Source organism: Egretta garzetta, unplaced genomic scaffold (assembly GCF_000687185.1).
Source record: "Egretta garzetta isolate BGI_Z169 unplaced genomic scaffold, ASM68718v1 scaffold149, whole genome shotgun sequence".
NCBI lineage: Eukaryota > Metazoa > Chordata > Aves > Pelecaniformes > Ardeidae > Egretta > Egretta garzetta.
The window spans coordinates 1354348-1372415 of NW_009269998.1; the positions used below are offsets into that span (position 1 = coordinate 1354348).

The 18068-nt window shown below is 42.7% G+C and overlaps 1 protein-coding gene across 1 annotated transcript in view; it reads right to left on the reverse strand.

Moving 5' to 3' along the window:
* Positions 1-18068, reverse strand: part of DPYD (dihydropyrimidine dehydrogenase) — a 372577-nt gene that overhangs the window by 147043 nt on the left and 207466 nt on the right. The window contains exon 15 of the mRNA XM_009647526.1: positions 9425-9589. Coding sequence (XP_009645821.1) covers positions 9425-9589 — 165 coding nt within the window. The remainder of the gene's footprint in view (positions 1-9424; positions 9590-18068) is intronic.

Genomic DNA, 18068 nt, shown 5'->3' on the forward strand with positions numbered 1-18068 from the left:
AGGAAGGCCCTGAGCCGAAGGTGATGCACTCCATAGCCTTCTCCAAATCATTTTTCCCATCGGTTCTTTCCCAACCCATATGTACCCCTGGCACCAGCCCTGTGAGAATGAGCTCCACAGCCACGGTGGCGTGCATCTCCAACTGCTCATTTCCACCTCTCGCCCTTCTGGTTCCAATCCAGCTGCACCCTTGCTGAGACAGAAAAACCTGAAAGCCATGTATTCAAAATACGCAAGAAAAATGAATCAATATGCTGGCATAATGATGGGCTTTGCTTTGTTTTTCTCTCTTCCTTTTCCCAGGAATTCTGTGTTTGATAAGCTGTATTTCAATGCTATTCAGCATTAAGCTGAGATTTTCATGATGCTCTCTACTGTAACCCTAGTACAGTTAGCTCAGAATCAATCACTGTACATATAAATTTAGTGCTGTTTTACTCCATCTGCATACTACATTTATCTTAATTTAATTTCATCTGGCAGTTCATTGGCCAGTCACTCAGTAACGCAAGATCCTTCATAACCCTTTATAGTCAGCTCTCATCTTTATCTCCCTACAATACTTACTATTACCAGCAAAGTTTATGTTCTTGAAATTCTCTGTCATTTCCAGATTGTTAATAAACATTTTAAATAGCACAGAACTCAGCGCAGATCCCTAAGGATTTTGACTGGAGCTCTCTATCCACTGTGAAAATTGAGTATTTATTCCTTAACGTTGTTTCTTATGTTTAACTAGTTATTTATTCATGTGGGTTTCTTCCCTCTAATCTTATGTCAACTTAATTTCTTTCAAATCCTTCAATGAGGGAACCTATCAAACGCTTTCGGAAATCCAAGCTCACTTTATGAGCAGGGTCTCTCTTGATGTCCTCAAGGAACATTTTTTAAGGCATGGCATACCGCACAAGGGGTTTCTTTACTCTTTTTTGTCTTTTTTTTTTTTTTTTTTCCATTTTACTAATTCTGTTTTAGAAGAGCTTCTACCAATTTGCATACGAGGATAGAATACCTAAGGTCTGTAGTTCCCCTGACCTCCCCCAGAAAAGAGGCGTTACATTGACCATGTGCCAGTTCTCTGCTACTTTGCAAGCCCCAAGCAGATCTGCTATAGCCAACACTACTATCAAAAAATGCTGATGACAGGTGAGAATCTTCCCCTATTTTCTCTCTCTCTCTTTTTTTTTTTTTAACTAACACCCAAGCCTCTGGAAGTGAAAATTTACAGCACCATATTTTTTAGCTCAATCCCATCTCTATCAACATTTAGGTCATATGAGGCTGGAGCATTTCTTATGCCTTGTGGAAGAGCCTTTTCCAGAAAACTTCCTTCCGTATAAGAAAACATGATCTCAAAGACCCAATACACCAACATTTCTGTTACTAGCCTCTGGTTTTGTTCACTTACTCTTGCAAACAGAAACTGCTATGCCTACAGAAATGGACGGGCAATTCTGGTGTAAATCCACTGTGGAAATCTCAAGTTTTGTTGAATTCCTCCTTAGACTGCACAGAGGAAAACGCGTTCTTGCTAGCTCATGAAGAGCTGAACCAGGACACCCTCCGGATGGGGGAGAGGGGAAAATCCCCTGGCACAGGCGGAGGGACATTGCTAATGTGTCTGCTCTTCTTTCATGCCAGCTCTCTTCTCTCCTTCCTAGGAAGCACCTTTCTGTACTGTTTTTCATCCTCCCTTTTCCTTGTGGTGAAGGATGAAGAAAAAAAGGCAAGGTGATCATATGCTCCACGCTCCAAGGCCTCTCTCTTCCATTCTACCCACCACAGCAGTCATTGGAAATTGAGGAGTCTTGGGCCATTCTTGCACTCCACACTAGCTAGGGCCAAGTGGTTTAGTTCCTAGGCAAGGGAACCAGTATGAGTGCCTTATTCCAACCTCATCCTCCCTCTTCAGCTAGGATTTCCTCTGATGTTAAGGGACTAGGCCTACTGCCAGTTTTCTGTAGTGAAAGGGATCTTTTCCATATGGTGAATTTAACAACTGCTGTGTGGGTTTTTTCACCTCCTACCAAGCATCCATGACGGCTGGCTTTGGGAAGTTTAAGCTGCAGCAATAACAACTTCTGGAGTTTTTTAATGTGATTTGGGGATCTGAAATTCAGCTAAGGGAAGCCAGGTAGCTGTTCTGCACTGCTGGGCACTTCCATGACAGGAAGTGTTCGAGCTTCTGGGTATCCCAGCTTGTGGCTCCCTCCCCTTGTGCTCCGTCCTTTTCAGTTCATGTGGAAAAGCATCTGGGCTTCCAGCACGGGTCCTCTGATTGGTCTGAGAACGCGTGGCATGTGCCCTTGCCATTCAGGTCCACAATACACTGGCTGCTGTTGGTACCAAGTGAAGTCCACATGGGCACAGCCCTACCTGGTTGCTTAGAAATGTTTTATTCCAAGTTTGTAGGTGTTGCGGCTTGTCAAAAGGTCTGTGAGTTATCGTGTGGATGCTCACCTCGGTAGGTATTTGGAGTATAAGATGTTATTTCTTTGTGGTGGAAAGGCAAAGCTATCTATAGGAGCCCCAGGAAAAGCAGGTGTTTATGGAGAGCAGCTGGCTGACAATTTGATCTCCTTCTGAACATGACTCCTGCAAAGACGAAGATGAAGGTTCTGCCTTTCACCTCACCTAATTACCTGTATCGCAAATGCTAGTCCAAATTCCCAAGTATTTCAAAATTGAAAACCAAATGGTAAAACAAACTATTACCTTTTATAACCCTAATCAAGTCAGTGACTGGCATTTTGAAATGTAAAGACTATGTACTCTACACAACATCCTACAGACCTCTGAACGCCCATCAGAAATAAAAGCTATAATAAGGCCTGCAAATATACACAAATTATTCCTTATACATCTAGTGAGAAAGCCAGCTTTGACCTCTTCCTCACAGTAAAGCTGTGAAGTTTATGATTCCTCTATATCTTAATAAGTTTTCCACCTAATATCCCTTAATTTTAAGTCTCAAATGAGATCTACAGCAATTTTAGATATTCCGGTCAATTCTCCTCAGTAACCAGATTACAAGGTCTACTATTAGTGCAGGCTTCCAGAGGGAAAATTTATTCAAATACGCAAAAGTTGTTCATGGCCTGTAGATGAAACCTGCTCTTAAAACGTAAGCTTGATATGTCGGACCCCACTTCCAACATCACTTCAGCAAACTAACCGAACCTCTCCATGTAAACCATCCAAATAACGACTACTGCTGTTGCAAATCTATTTCTTTTCATCTTATAACTCCAGGAAATCTTTTTGAACATTGCATTTTTCTGCACCAGAAGTTGTTTGCAGGAGCAAGGCATTCCCCCTTGGGCCTGTTCAGTTGTAATTTCTTGCTCTGTAACCCCCTGTTTCCTCCTGTCCTCCCAGAGTAGAATTAAAACAAATTTGGTTTCGTTACCTAAATTAAAAAAAACCCAACAAAACAAACAAACAAAAAAACCCAAACACCAAACCCAAACAAAATTGGATGCCCTATTTCATACCTCTATGGTAGAAAACCCCTCCATAATATAAAAAACTAATTACAGCATTCCAGGAGATTTTAAAATGTAGAAAAAAACCCCCAAAACCCAATGCTACGAAGACGTCGGTTACCAGCCTGAAATCCAGCGATCTGTTCTCAGGCGCTCTCTCGCGTGGCTACTCCTGGCAGGTGTTCCTGAGACATTCGGAACAAAGTGATGAACAAAAATATATCTTTAACAGTTCCAGCCTCGAAGAGCTGCTCTCTGCTGAGTAACTGTCAGGGCGACTGTCAGCAACGTTCTGCAAGGAGCAGAGCAAACATTAAGAAGCCAAGAGTTTTCGGCTTAGTTTGGGGGTCCAAGAGTACTTAATGTTTCTAGCAGAAGAGCTTTCTCAATTCCACATGTCATGACACTGATGTCTGGATCACAGAATCAGTGCCAGCGCTGATGGGCTGCTACCCTACGTACGTTCCTTGGAGCCACACAGCACCCCAAACTCATTTATGCTCAGTAAGGAGGCCAAAATGTTGCTTTTAAGACTTCAGTACACTAATACAGCAATACTGAAAAATACTCAATTTGGCAACTTCTGCCAACCATGATCCCAGTTATTCCATGCAGTACAAATTTCTGAGACATGTTCTCATTTGTGATGGACTTCTGTTGGCCCTGTAGGCAATGACGTTTCCCCCCGCGATCAATTTTGTTTCATTAAGCATCCTTCCAAATCCCCGTATCTGTGACCTCCTGCACGTGCTCAGACCCAAACTAATTCACATATTGAGGTTTTTCATGAATTTGCTTCCTTTTTTTTATCATCTACAGGGCACCAGTTACAGCCTTGGGATGGTGGAGAAAGACTACCTGGCAACTGTGCCCATCACCTTCTTACTGAACCCTCAGTCTACATTTTTCTGTAGTGTTTTATCACTTTCAACCTTGCTCCTTCTCAAGCTTGTTCTCCCCAGTGCCGATGCTAACGAGGTTTCGGGGTAAGGTAAGAAACCTTAAAATACTTGGCCAACCACTAGGTAGTGTAAATATATAGACATGCTTATGAGATTGGAAGAGTAGACATCTGTGTAAGCAGGCGACTTACCTGCTCAAATGAGAAGGCTGAGCTATGGTAAGCAAAAGGTTTTGGAGGAACAGCACCAGCCTGCATGCCTTTCCTGATGAAAAAGGTACCACCACCAATATACCCTGTGCCCTCGCGAGCAGCAGAAACGATTCGCACGATTGCCAGCTTCACCGTGCACACAGCTGTCTTTTACCGGCACGCAAAGACGTACTGCCACTACCAGTATTCCCAGTTCCCAGCACGCAAAGACGTACTGCCACTACCAGTATTCCCAGTTCCCAGCACAGGTAATTGCAGCTAATGCCAAATACACAAATATAAAATTTCAGCAGTAAGTTCTCTTCCAAGGTTTTATAATTTTCTTTTCAACCTTCTCAGCCACGTTCTACTGATTGAAGTTTGTAGACTTTTGCTAAAGTGAAATTATTTTTTTTCCACAGTTTTCATTCCTGATCGTACTGTTAGGTGAGTTCTACTTGGCCGAGTCCATATGTCTTAAACAAATTAACTTCTTGAATATACCATAAAGTGCCATTTTTTCAGCCACATTTTGGCTGGAAAGCACATCAACACACCATATAATCAGGTATCTCCTTGATAAATAAAATATGAAAGTAGGACATGTTGTGGCATTAGTGTTCATTCTTTTGCCCCATTATCTAAAGCACTTCAAATATTGCATGTCCAAATCAAGGTCTCGTCTTTTTATCACAAACTGACAATGCATTTTCCACCTGTGGTGTGTTGACCCTGGTCAGAAACTAAGCCCTCACCATTCATTCTCTCCCCACCTCCAAATCTCCCCTCTGCCATTTCAAACCCATCTAAGCAGGCCTTGGAAAGGGGAGGTTTTCGTATTTCTCCTTACGACGTTGAGATAACGTTTGTATTACATGGGAACAGCTTTGCTTGGCCTTGGGCCAAAATGTCCCTCTATAGCAGGGAGTGAGGAGAGAGCCTACCGGGCTGTGATTATGGTTTCAGTCGTCATTCCTCTCAAACAAGTACTAATTAGATTTCGATCTGAAAATTCTCATTATTGAGATTTTTCTTGCACTTTTTTTCTTGAGCCTTAGATTAATATAGCACTTTACAAACAACCTTTTTTTGGGGAGTGGGAATGCAAAACTGGCCAGTAAGGTGTCAGCTTTACACTAATTCAGAAGGCATATTTTAATATTAACACTTAGGACTATGAATTTAATAATTGTTTCATCTTTTCTCACTGTCAAGTTCTCAGTCTCCACTACCAAAGAACAAAAAAAAATAAATCCATTTTTTCCTTATTAATAATTGCACAGAATGATAAATCCTGTGGCATCAGATGCTATGTGTGGCCATAAGAAAGAAAATATAAATACTTAATAGACTCTCATAATAAAACCCTTTAGTTAACCACGTAAGGAAGATGTTTGGATATCTCAAAGACAAGCCGATACAAATAAGTAAAACTAGAATATCTGGGAAAGTAAAAAGATGATGACAAATACAAACAGACCAATTTTCTTCTCACTTTCTCAGCTCTCTGACTGAAAGGAGGTTTCTTGCTATACAGGAAAGCAGTGGACACAGCGTTTTTAAAACTGCGTCCTTTGAAAACTTAACAATAAACAACGCTGAATAATACCACATGTTTTAAATGGTCTTGGCCAACCTTACCGAGATGTCTGAAGTACCAGAAGGAAAACAATCTCATTTTTAACTGCAACTCATTTTAACAGAGAAGCACCCGATTTAAAAAAATAAACAAATAAAATTTAAACAACAAAAAAAATCATCTTGGGCCTGTGCTGTGCATACCTTCTCATTTCTCTTTGTGTGGGTATTTTATGAAAAAAAATGGAATACTAATATCAAATTAATCAATTAAAAAAAAACCCAAATTGAAACGGCACAGATTTTGACAATACTTCACAAGAAAACATACAAAATCTGGATACTTTCTGCTTTCTCTTCTGCTTGGACCCTGACGAATATTTAGTTCACTGCCAGTGGCACCGAAGCAGGCTTCTGCTGGTGGCAGCATTTGCCCTAGTCCACTTGAAGAGGATTCGGGGTTGAAGGGAGAAGCTCATAGAAGAGGAGGCTGGGAAAGGCTGCTGGTCAGAGAGAACAGCAAGCTACACGTGAGAACCAGGACTCAGAAGAGCCAAAAAGATGAGGCCACCCAACTACAGGGGCGAAGACGACATGAGAGTTATCACAGAATCCCAGAATGGCAAGGGTTGGAAGGGCCCTCAGGAGCTCACCCAGTGCCACCCCCCTGCTCAAGCAGGCTCACCCAGAGCAGGGGGCACAGGACAGCGTCCAGGCAGGGGTTGAAGATCTCCAGAGAACGAGACTCCACAGCCCCCCTGGGCAGCCTGGGCCAGGGCTCGGGCACCCTCCAAGTCAACAAGTTCTTCCTCATATTCAACTGGAACCTCTTGTGCTTCAGTTTGTGCCCATGGCCCCTTGTCCTGGCACTGGGCACCACTGCAAATAGTCTGGCTCTGTCCTCGTGACCCCCACCCTTGAGATATTTGTACGTGTTGATGAGGTCCCCTCTCAGCCTTCTCTTCTCCAGGCTGAACAGGCCCAGCTCCCTCAGCCTTTCCTCATAGGGCAGATGCTCCAGTCCCTCAATCATCCTTGTTGCCCTCCTCTGGACTCTCTCTAGGAGTTCCTCATCTTTCTTGAACCAGGGAGCCCAGAACTGGACTCAGTACCCCAGATGCTAGTTCTTGATCTATAGAGGCAACGTGTCACAGATATACGACATCATCCACTGTGCCTGGTGGTCCTCTTTTGCACAACCCCTTGCAAAATTTAGTTTAAGTCTAGGCTTCACTGGGGGAATTTAGCTGCTTTTTTTGTGTTATGGTTCATTTCTTCCTGATGGCACGAGATGGGATGCTATTGGGGGATCACCTAGTGAGGCAGCTATTTTGCTCATATCCTTTTCATCTGTAAGATTAATCTTACCTTAAATTACTGGTATTACATAGCAAAAGTAATTACATATACATTTTGATTGTTTTTTAATATTTACCATAGCAAGGTAAGTTTTTTACTGTAATCACTTGTGTCCTCATCTCTGTTTGGCTTTCATTTGAGTGGGAAACGTCATTCTTCACGTGTTAAGTTCACCCAAACAGTTCTCAGAAACTGGTTTTGGTGTTAATAAGCCCCCCCCCCCAAAAAAAAAAAAAAAAAAACCAAAACAAAAAACCACAGCAAGTTTAAAAAGCCTTTCTAGGGGAGCAAACAGGACTTGGGGGAAAAAAAAATTCTGCAAGCTTTAATTATAGAGAATATTTCAAAATAAGCACCAGGAGATTTCTACTCAGCGAATAAAAATCTGTTTTCAGTTAGCAACAAATTTACCATTATAATTATGACAGTTCTTAGACAAGTGGACGGGCACATTTTAAAACACATTTTAAAGGTGAACTGCTGGTGCTGCTTCCCCCGTGCCCACGCAGACATTGACCACCTCAGAGACACCACAGCCAACGTGCAGGAGCTGAATTCACATTCTCAAAGTAATAACTCGCATAGTAAGGGATGATCAGAAGATGCTCACCCCGGTGGCTATGGAAGGGCGGGAAGACTTGAAAGAGCGGGACTTCTTCATCCCACACAAGAGGCTAAGTCTCCGACAATTCAAATTTTCCTTTTGAAATTGTTGCTAGTGCCTTTCCTCATAGAAGAGAACGGTTTGGTCTCAAGCACAAAATAGATTTTTGGTGGAGACTCCAAGGGGAGACCATTCCCACAGCAGAAACGGCCAGCAGTCTGCCTGCACCAACATCCAGGACTTTGACAAAGGATATTAAAATCAAAACCAGAGAATTACGCTATTCTCTCTCGGTTCACGCTTTCGCTAGCACGAAGCCCAGTCACAGTAACTGAAGTGACACGAACCTCAGCCAAGGAACACACAGCCCATCCATAGCGAAGCAGGATTTTAAACACGCAGCACTTAACTTATACTATCAATACAACGTGTTTAAACATTTTTATACTTGCCGATGCATACATTTAACCTCCAGGAATAAGAAAAAACAAGCCTGATTGTCTTCACGCCATAATATATTCAGCAACGTTCACTTATTTTGGTCATAGCTGAACCATGGAGGTAATAACTTCAAGACAGAAGATATGTAAAGCTCTGGGATTTCCAGCTCTATCCATTCGAGATGATGATTGAGGTGAATTTTACTTTCCACCTCGCTGTTCTTACTCACTCGAACAGTACCTGAAAACCATTTATGCCAGCTAGCTGGCGTCACTGCTCCCAGCTTTGATTACCACCTCCCAGGCAGATATTCCCCATAGCCAAGAAGGCTCTAACAAAACTCTATCCTTGCAGCAAAGTTAACTTGAAGTCAGTATTGTTGTTTTTTCTTCTCCTAAAGCAGCCAATTGCTTATAAAGCTATTAGAAATATCTTTCACACTTGGATTAAGAGTGAAAAGAACAAAGATTCCGTTTCTAATCAAATTCAATTCACAATGAAAACCATTACTATACAATCATTTACATCTTTAAATACGATCTTAAATACAAAATTATTCACAGCAGAACTGACAAGCATCCACTCTGGGATCAACTCCTTCCCTTGATATTATCTATTTGAATGTAAACATCAGCCTAACTAAAAAATCACGACCTTCCCCTGTTTCTGTAACAGCCATTTCACAGAATTTTCTGTCATAAAGAGTATTTGGATGGGCTTTTCTGGTTTTTGATAACAGACTCGTATGTCAATAAAGTAACTGACATTCTAGTTACTAAATATTAAAAAGGTGAGTTTTCGGAGGTCTATAAACTGGAGATTCTAAGTAAGTATATTGCCTCTTCATGCCCGAGCGGTACTCACGTGCTTTGGGAAGTCAGCCTTCAGTTCGGCGACACTTTTACACCAATACGCTGCTGTCTTCTCGCTGATCAGTTCAATGTTCAGAAAAGAGCCTTGGCCCGGGCCATACACAGGACCTGAAGTAATTCCACGCACAATCCTCGGAGAAACGTTGGTTACGATATCCTGCAAAACAGCGAAGCCTTTCAGATTGACTTTCCACAGCAAGGCACTTATCAATGCCATCTACGACATAATAAAAACTTAAACATATCTGGTGTTTATAAAACGCAGTGTTGTTATGAGTAAAAACTATAATTATAGGCCGGTTCTCTAAATTAGCAGATTCTCTAATTAGATTCTCTACATCAGGGGTGAAAAACATTTGCTGGGTGTCTGAAATGGTGTGAAATAACTACCAAGAAAATGGCAATATGGGGCACCTATAAACGGCCATACAGAACTTCATTTAAATAAGGCTTTTATTGGGTAGTTGGGCATACAAAAATGGGCTACAAAAATGATCCGAGGGCTGGAGCCCCTCTGCTGTGAGGCCAGGCTGGGAGAGTTGGGGGTGTTCAGCCTGGAGAAGAGAAGGCTGCGGGCAGAGCTGAGTGCGGCCGCTCAGGGCTTAAAGGGGGCCCAGAGGAAAGGGGGGGACGAGCTTTTTAGCAGGGCCAGCTGGGACAGGACAAGGGGTGACGGTTTTAAACTGAAGCAGGGTAGGTTTAGACTGGATCTAAGGAAGAAATTCTTTGCAGTGAGGGTGGTGAAACCCTGGCAGGGGTTGCCCAGAGAGGGGGTGGAGGCCCCATCCCTGGGAACATTCCAGGCCAGGTTGGCCGGGGCTGTGAGCAACCTGATGTGGTTAAAGGTGTCCCTGCTCCTGCAGGGGGGTTGGGCTGGGTGACCTCTAGGGATCCCTTCCAACCCAAAACATTCCATGATTCTATGATACAAGACTTTGTGTAAAAACCCATGTAGGTCTCAGTCATGTAAGGGCATACGTGTGATCCATCCTCCCCAAAGGTGATCACAGCCCATGTCCTACGCTAACAGGGCAAGCGCAAAGAGGTGCTGCCCACCAGCCTCCCCGATGAAAAGTCACGGTCACGGGTCCAGTCACCTGCAAAAGTGCACCAGCGTACCAAACTTCACAAATGAAACGATATGATGGAGAGAGATCAAAATAAAAGCAAAAATAAAACCAAAAATACTGAAAATTAAGATCAATATTGCAAAGCGTGACATTTCTGAAGGTCAACGTGAGGTTAGCAAACAATTTTGAAACATGCAGTAAACACATAAAATGTTGACTTGTTTAGTAGTCTTAATTAAGCTGCGATGTCACCGTATCTATATTAACAACGAACTGTAAATTCTGACATTATTTAAAACTAAAGAGAAACATAGATAGCAAAATGTTCCTTTTGCCAATTTCCAATTAAAAATAATTTTGAGTAAAGGTCATTTATTTACAAATGTATCAGAATTATTTGTTTAAGTACCCCTCCTCACCATCTTGTCATTTTTAGTGAGATAACATGAACCTCCATTAGTATATAGCAATTAAGGTCAATTTACATATTTTAATTAAGAATCATCCCATATAAAACAATTAGGGTAATAGGCATACTAACTGGATTTCATAACATTTGGACGTTTTTCCAACTAGATAGACAGGAAACCTTAATTAGCATTAATTAGCACTGATCTGCATATGTTTGATAAGGCATACCCTTGCCACAAAAGATTATTTATTCCCGAATCTGCCAAATGCTGCAGTTACAGAGGATAAAGGGACTTTTCTTCACATTGTATGTAAATTTGAGGTAATCTTCATTTGCTTATAAAGTTGAATTACTTATTATACAGTAAATATGCACTAATATTTTATACTGGTAGATAATTATATGGCCATTTACATATGTAGAAATTATACAAAGTAATCTCCCCCGTTCATCTATTTTCAGACCTAATAAGTCTGGAACACGGACATCACGATAATCCCTAATTTTCCTATTATAATATTTTCCCTTCGTCACAAAAGCTTCACCTCCCTCTCAACAGTTAAGTTTTATTTTCAGAAAAAAATAATTCAGAAAATGTTATGAACTTATGCAAATCAAAACCAAACAGCAAAGTACACTCCCCTCACTCCCAAAACAAATTACAAAAATTGCAGTTTATGCACAAGAATCGTACGCATCAGTTTGCTCCACATTGTCCTCTTGAGCGTTTCACTCCTTTTAAACTGCCTCAGAGGAGCTTGTGCTTTGACTTCATCCCAGAAAGCTACTCAGACATACACGCAAGTTCCATCACGTCATCCAGCATGAGAAAACATGCAAAGCCAGCGACTCCAATGCCAGCAGGATGCCCTTACTCTGACTACAGAATCATAGAATCATAAAGGTTGGAAAAGACCTCCAAGATCATCGAGTCCAACCGTCAACCCAACACCACCATGCCTACTAAACCATGCCCCAGAGTGCCACATCTACACGTTTTTTGAACACCCCCAGGGATGGAGACGCAACCACCTCTCTGGGCAGCCTGTTCCAATGCTTGACCGCTCTTTTGGTAAAGAAATTTTTCCCAATGTCCAACCTAAACATGCCCTGACGTAACTTCAGACCATTTCCCCCTCGTCCCATCGCCCCTTCCCTGGGAGCAGAGCCCGACCCCCCCGGCTCCCCCCTCCTCTCAGGCACTTGTAGGGAGTGATGAGGGCTCCCCTCAGCCTCCTCTGCTCCAGGCTGAACCCCCCCAGCTCCCTCAGCTGCTCCTCGTAGGACATGTGCTCCAGACCCCTCACCACAGCATACTGCAAACCCAACCTTTTTCCTGATACAAGCCAGGATGCTGCTGGCCCTCTTGGCCACCTGGGCACCCTGCTGGCTCATATTCAGCCGCCTGTCGACCAACACCCCCAGGTCCTTTTCCACCGGGCAGCTTTCCAGTCGTGCTGCCCCACGCCTGGAGCGTTGCCTGGGGTTGTTGTGACCCAAGTGTAGGACCTGGCACTTGGCCTTGTTGAACCTCACACAAGTGGCCTTCACCCGTGGATCCATCCTGGCCAGATCCCTCTGCAGACTATGCTGCAAGCAACCATGAGCTTCCTTTTTGCATGCTCCAAACCAGTCAGAAGCTACGTAGCTACAGTAGTATGGCACTAAGCCTGAGCTAACAGCCTGTCTGTTGGTGGGAATTATTATTCCTGGGCTCAATGCAAATTATGATAAGACGCACGTGGTATGATTTCCATTTTGTGGCTGGCTTCTGTACGCGCATATGCCAGACAACGCTTGGAGCCACCTACGGTACTGTTTGTTATCTTACTACGTGCAAGTTTTGTTGTTCTTCAAGTCTCTCTCATTTTACTACAGGTAAGAATTCAAAGACTGAGATATTACAGCCCAGATTATACCTCTTGCGGGACACTCACAAAGCCTCAGTCTGCTTCCATGTGAAAACAAGTTTCTGTAGCTGCTTTGTGTCTCCAGGCAATCTCTTCTCTCTTCTAAGAACAGAGACCCCTGTTTAGACCCTGCGACTGCTGCTGAATCCCCATGGCTTCGACTCGCTCTTTCCCAGAGCTCAGTCACAGCTGACATCTGAGTGACAATTTGTCTCTCCAGGATCCCACAAAGTTGAATCAGGTAATGCACAGGCTTTACTTTGTCTCAAAAGCAGCCACTCTTCACTTTAATGACCACAAGAGACACACAGAGCCACATGGAACAGCAAACACACCTACAACTCTCTGCCTATGTCTCCTCACTCTTAAATTTTCCTTGAGATTCTGTGAATTGCCCTTTGGTGCTCAGGGACCTTCCCCTCCTGTCCCCGGCCAGCAGAAAGCTGCTCCTTCCAACGGTGGCTTCCACCACCTCCCTATGGCCTCTGTGTCACAGGACCCCTCCACTGTGCCCACACATCGCTTTATCCTTCCTGACCAAGCTGCTTCTGCTTCCAAAAATCCTTTCCAGCTTTCAAATCCAAACCTTACCACTGGGCTGCTCTGTCTTGGTTCCTCCCGCAAGGGATACGCTGTCCTTATTTAAGATCCAGTTCCTCGTTTGCCTCGCCTAGCTCCGAGTAAGCTAGATGGAGAGATTCTGTAATGACTGACACGCTGGCACCTCTCCTGTCTCTTGTTAGCACATGACAGCCCCAGACACAAGGAGACTCACAGTTCATGGAAACAAAATGGAATTTATAACTCATGTGATGATTCAAGGAATCTGTCTATGTACATACAGAATAAAATCACAGCAGTGACAGAAAGGAAAATTGTCTCTTTGAGTGTGAAATGCGTACACAGAACTTGCCTTACCATCCTCTTCCTCTTCAGGCTCCTGCCACATCTACGAAAGCTACACAAGGAGCAAGTTAGGCGAAGGATCTATTGGCTGGGCTTAGCCAATTTCACGTCCTTTGGTCTTAGGAGTGAGTTTTACAGGGTATCACAGGTTCTCTCACTACGATGGGCAACTCCGGTGGGTGGCCAGTTGTTGTTGCTGTCTCCAAAACAGCAGCCAAGGTCAGAGCAGCTGAAATAGCCACAGTGCTCCAGCCCACGGGGTTTGCGCAGACCATCTTCTGGTGGTTTAATCAAATACTGATTTTCCCTGTTTGTAGGAATTGTCCGGCCAGATGCTGGCACTCATCATTCCTTTCCTTGTCCAACCCCCCAGCTTTTCCTTTTACCCCAGCTATGCACGCCATGCTTTTACTGTTAATCAAAATTGTTGTGTGCATAAACAGCCACGATGGAACTGGAGCAAGAAGCCTGACAGAAGCACTTCAGGGTCTGAACCTAAAAACTTTTTTAATACTAAAAAAAAGCTGACTGCTGCAGAGAGATGACCTGACTGATGAGCTGGTCATAGAATCATAGAATTATAGAATGTTTGGGGTTGGAAGGGACCCCTAGAGGTCATCTAGTCCAACCCCCCTGCAGGAGCAGGGACACATTTAACCACATCAGGTTGCTCATAGCCCCGTCCAACCTGGCCTTGAATGCTTCCACGGATGGGGCCTCCCATTCAGGTGGAAGTAGAGGTCCACGTATAGGAATAGGAGAATGTCCCCAAACTCCAAAAGGAGTAGAGTATCTTACCTTCCCTTGGGATGGAAGCAATAAACAGTCCTTGGGAAAAATAGCACAAAGCTTTCACGTACTCTGAAGACCAAGGATAGGAGACTTTTAGTCAAGGGCAACTAGGGGAGAACAAAGCTTATATCTGACCACACAAAAAGCAAAGCTATGGAAAAAAATGAGTAAAAAAAAAAAAAATCATTGGCAAAGGTAAAGAGAATAGTCCATAAAAAATTAATTTGTTTTGTGGGGAAATCTTGCAAATTAACGTAGACTTGGGGATTAGGGAAACTGTATTCAGTACTAGATTGCAGCAACACAACTTGGTTTGGGGGAGTTAATGCAAACGAAGAGAAGCAGTGACAACAAATGGAATCAAGGGCCAACTGTGAATCATGAATATTTCAGTCACTGAATTTCATCTTTTGCCTCAAAAGCTGATTCTTTTCCCCGGGAGAGCACAGCAGAAACAGTAATATCAATCCCCCAACTGTATCTGGCTCAGGACATCCCCTAAGAAAGTGGTGCGACACAGATAAAAGCACCAGTATCCTGCTGCTTTTGGATTCCCCTTTTCTGCTCAGGAACAATTCTGGTATTCCGGTAACTCGAGACTGAGCTCATTTGCATTATATGTATATTTCTGTTCCTGTTGATTAATTAATTAACACACTAAAAAAATTTTAAAAAAGACCCAAGGCATTGATCAGGCCCCATTTGCTCTAATAATCTCTGAACTCTGCAATCAGATCATTGAATTCAAAACTACTTAAGTCTAATGGGCTGGGAGGTTTGAGACAACATCTTAAAGATAAAGCCCAAACACTCAGCACTTTTTAGCCAGTTAAATTTAAATAAAGGTGCAAAATCAGTTCATCAACCCGTGCCTTACCGTTCAACTCTAAAAGTCGCTTTGCTTCACACTGTCCCCATTTGCAGTTCATAATTGCCACAGATTTTTGTATTGTAAAAACACAATCATGCTGTTTAAGGACAGAGAGAGAGAGACCTTTACGTTTGGGCAGCAGGGACATTCTGATTTTTAAGGGACCCAAAGGGGTGTCCAGCCCAGCGTTAGATCACACGATAAGCACATTCATCCTGTGTTTCTCCTAAACTAATCAGCGGAGAAATAATTCACGTTGTGAATATTAACGTTGTCATCTGTAGGCGTGGAAGTTAATGACCCGTAGAAATGAATCAAGCCATTCACCTATCTCTTAGAGTTATTGTTTCAGGGGAATCAAGAAGACAGCTCTTCATTAACTGGGTTCACATTTTTATTTCGTAATCATGTCTCCTAGAAACTTAAACAAAAAAAAAAAGTTTGGAGAAAAATATTATATAGAGAGGTCAGTTGCAGGAATATATAAAAAGTCTCCCAAAAGGTTTACCACAGCCTCATGCCTGTTCAAGTAATGTAGTTATATTAGGCAAATAGAATAAAAAAAGAACCCAAAGGATGAATCTATATGATTTTTCGTCTCAAAGCTCTGATCTGTTTCTATTGATCTGCAGCGCTCGAAGCGTTCTTTTTTGCCCATTTTTCCTGAAATATTACAGCTAATGGCACCTTAATGAACACTTCAAATAATAAAGTTGCTTAAGAGAACATATAGGCATTTATATTGGGGATATGGAAAGAAAATTCACTCCTGAAAGTACAGGTGTTCTGCAATGTAAATATCTGCAGCACAGTTAAGGTTTTGAGTAGGATTTTGGAATTTTAAAAATACATTTACTCACACTATACCAAGCTTTAACATGGGTTGTCTTCACATTTGAGGGGCTTCTATGAGACACAGAGAACTTGCCTTGCAGCATTGGCCCCCAAAGTCAATGAAAGTCACTGCACACTTCAAACTGAACTTTCCCCACCTTTAACTTAGGAAAGCAGATTGGAATTAGTGACCTTTGCCCCTTTCTTTTCATTAATATGAGGAAAAGATTTAACACAATGAGCAGATTACTAGTTTTCACAACGTTAATTTATTTGACCTTTCTTTCTTCTATGGAGGGAGGGCACTGTACTTGCCAAGAGGAGTATGTATCCGTACGTTCCCGGGGTTACTACTTATGAAATGTCAATACGAGCACCAAGGCAGCCACACTGGCCTCTTTGTGAAGGAGAGATCTAAATAAGCACCTTATCAAGGTAATTTTAGTCAAGTATCTCAAACCAGCACACTCAAAGTTATCAGACAGTAAACTGCGATGTGAAAAAAGCCCAAATGTACATTTCCACTTTACTATATTCAGTATACCATCTTCTTACTTGGTCAAGACGATGCAGTAGCTGAAAAATGCAGGTATTTAAGCAAATGATGAGGTACTCCTTTCCCCCAGGTTTTCAAAGATGTATTTGAAAAGGCTGTAAAGATTTCAAAATCCGGGATGCGTGAAACGGTTTTAGAGCTTATTTTCTAAATGCTTTAAAAAACCCCCCAAAAAAAAAATCCCTACAGTTTCTGCTAATTACAGTAGAACTTGATGTACACTTTCACCTATGTAAAAATATGGAGGAGAAGGAGACTTCGCCCTTTTCTGCCTAATATCGCAGTAGTTAAGGCATTCTGGAAATCTGGCTCACTGCTGTTTGCACACCCTCATAGATACGAACGGCATCACAAACTTATGTCCTCGTAATTCCCTGCCAACTCTCACTCAAGGTCTTGTGATGATTTGCCTCTTCTGTGACTCAGCTGTCTAGCCAGACTGTGTCTAGTCTCACCCCTTCTGGAGTTTCAACCATCCATAAAAAGCAAGTGAAACCTGAAGCAACAATACCGCTTCTCACAGCACTGATCCTATACAGCCTTTTCGAACTGCTCCTCACCTTCTCTCCTCCATCAGAGATGAGACGTGACATCTCCATTGGGTTCCTCTCCTGAGGCCCAAAGCACTGTCTTGCTCTCCTGAATTTCCCCAAGCTCAGAATTTTTTCCAGCTGAGCTTGTTGGGTTCCTTTTAACATGAAGCTAAATCCACAGCAAGGACCTCTACAAACACAAAACCGTTCCAGCAGATACAACCATGCAGATTAATCATAGAATCCCATGTCGGAAGGGACCTCAAGGATCACCTGGTCCAACCTTTCTAGGCAAGAGCACAGTCTAGACAAGATGGCCCAGCACTCTGTCCAGCTGCATCTTGAAAGTGTCCAATGTGGTGGAGTCAACTCCTTACCTGGAGAGATTATTTCAATGGTTGACTGTTCTCATGGTGAAAAATTTCCCTCACATGTCCAATTGGAATCTCCCCAAGAGATTAATGATTCATTTCCATGAAGACCTCATCTGCTAGAGTAGGATTTTCGCAAAATATGGAAAGACTTACTGGCTTATGGAGCAAGGCAAGTAAATTTGCTTATGATTTCTGCCCAAGGAGGTTTGATGAAGCCACTGGCACCTTCCAGTGCACAAACCACCGTTACGTTGCACACAATACTGCCTGTTGAATCCATAACACCTGTATTTAGCATTTTATTTTAGTGAGGGAATAGGCCAGACTTTATTCTTCCCATATGAGTACAAAGCCTCAGCAAAGCCATTTCCTCACACT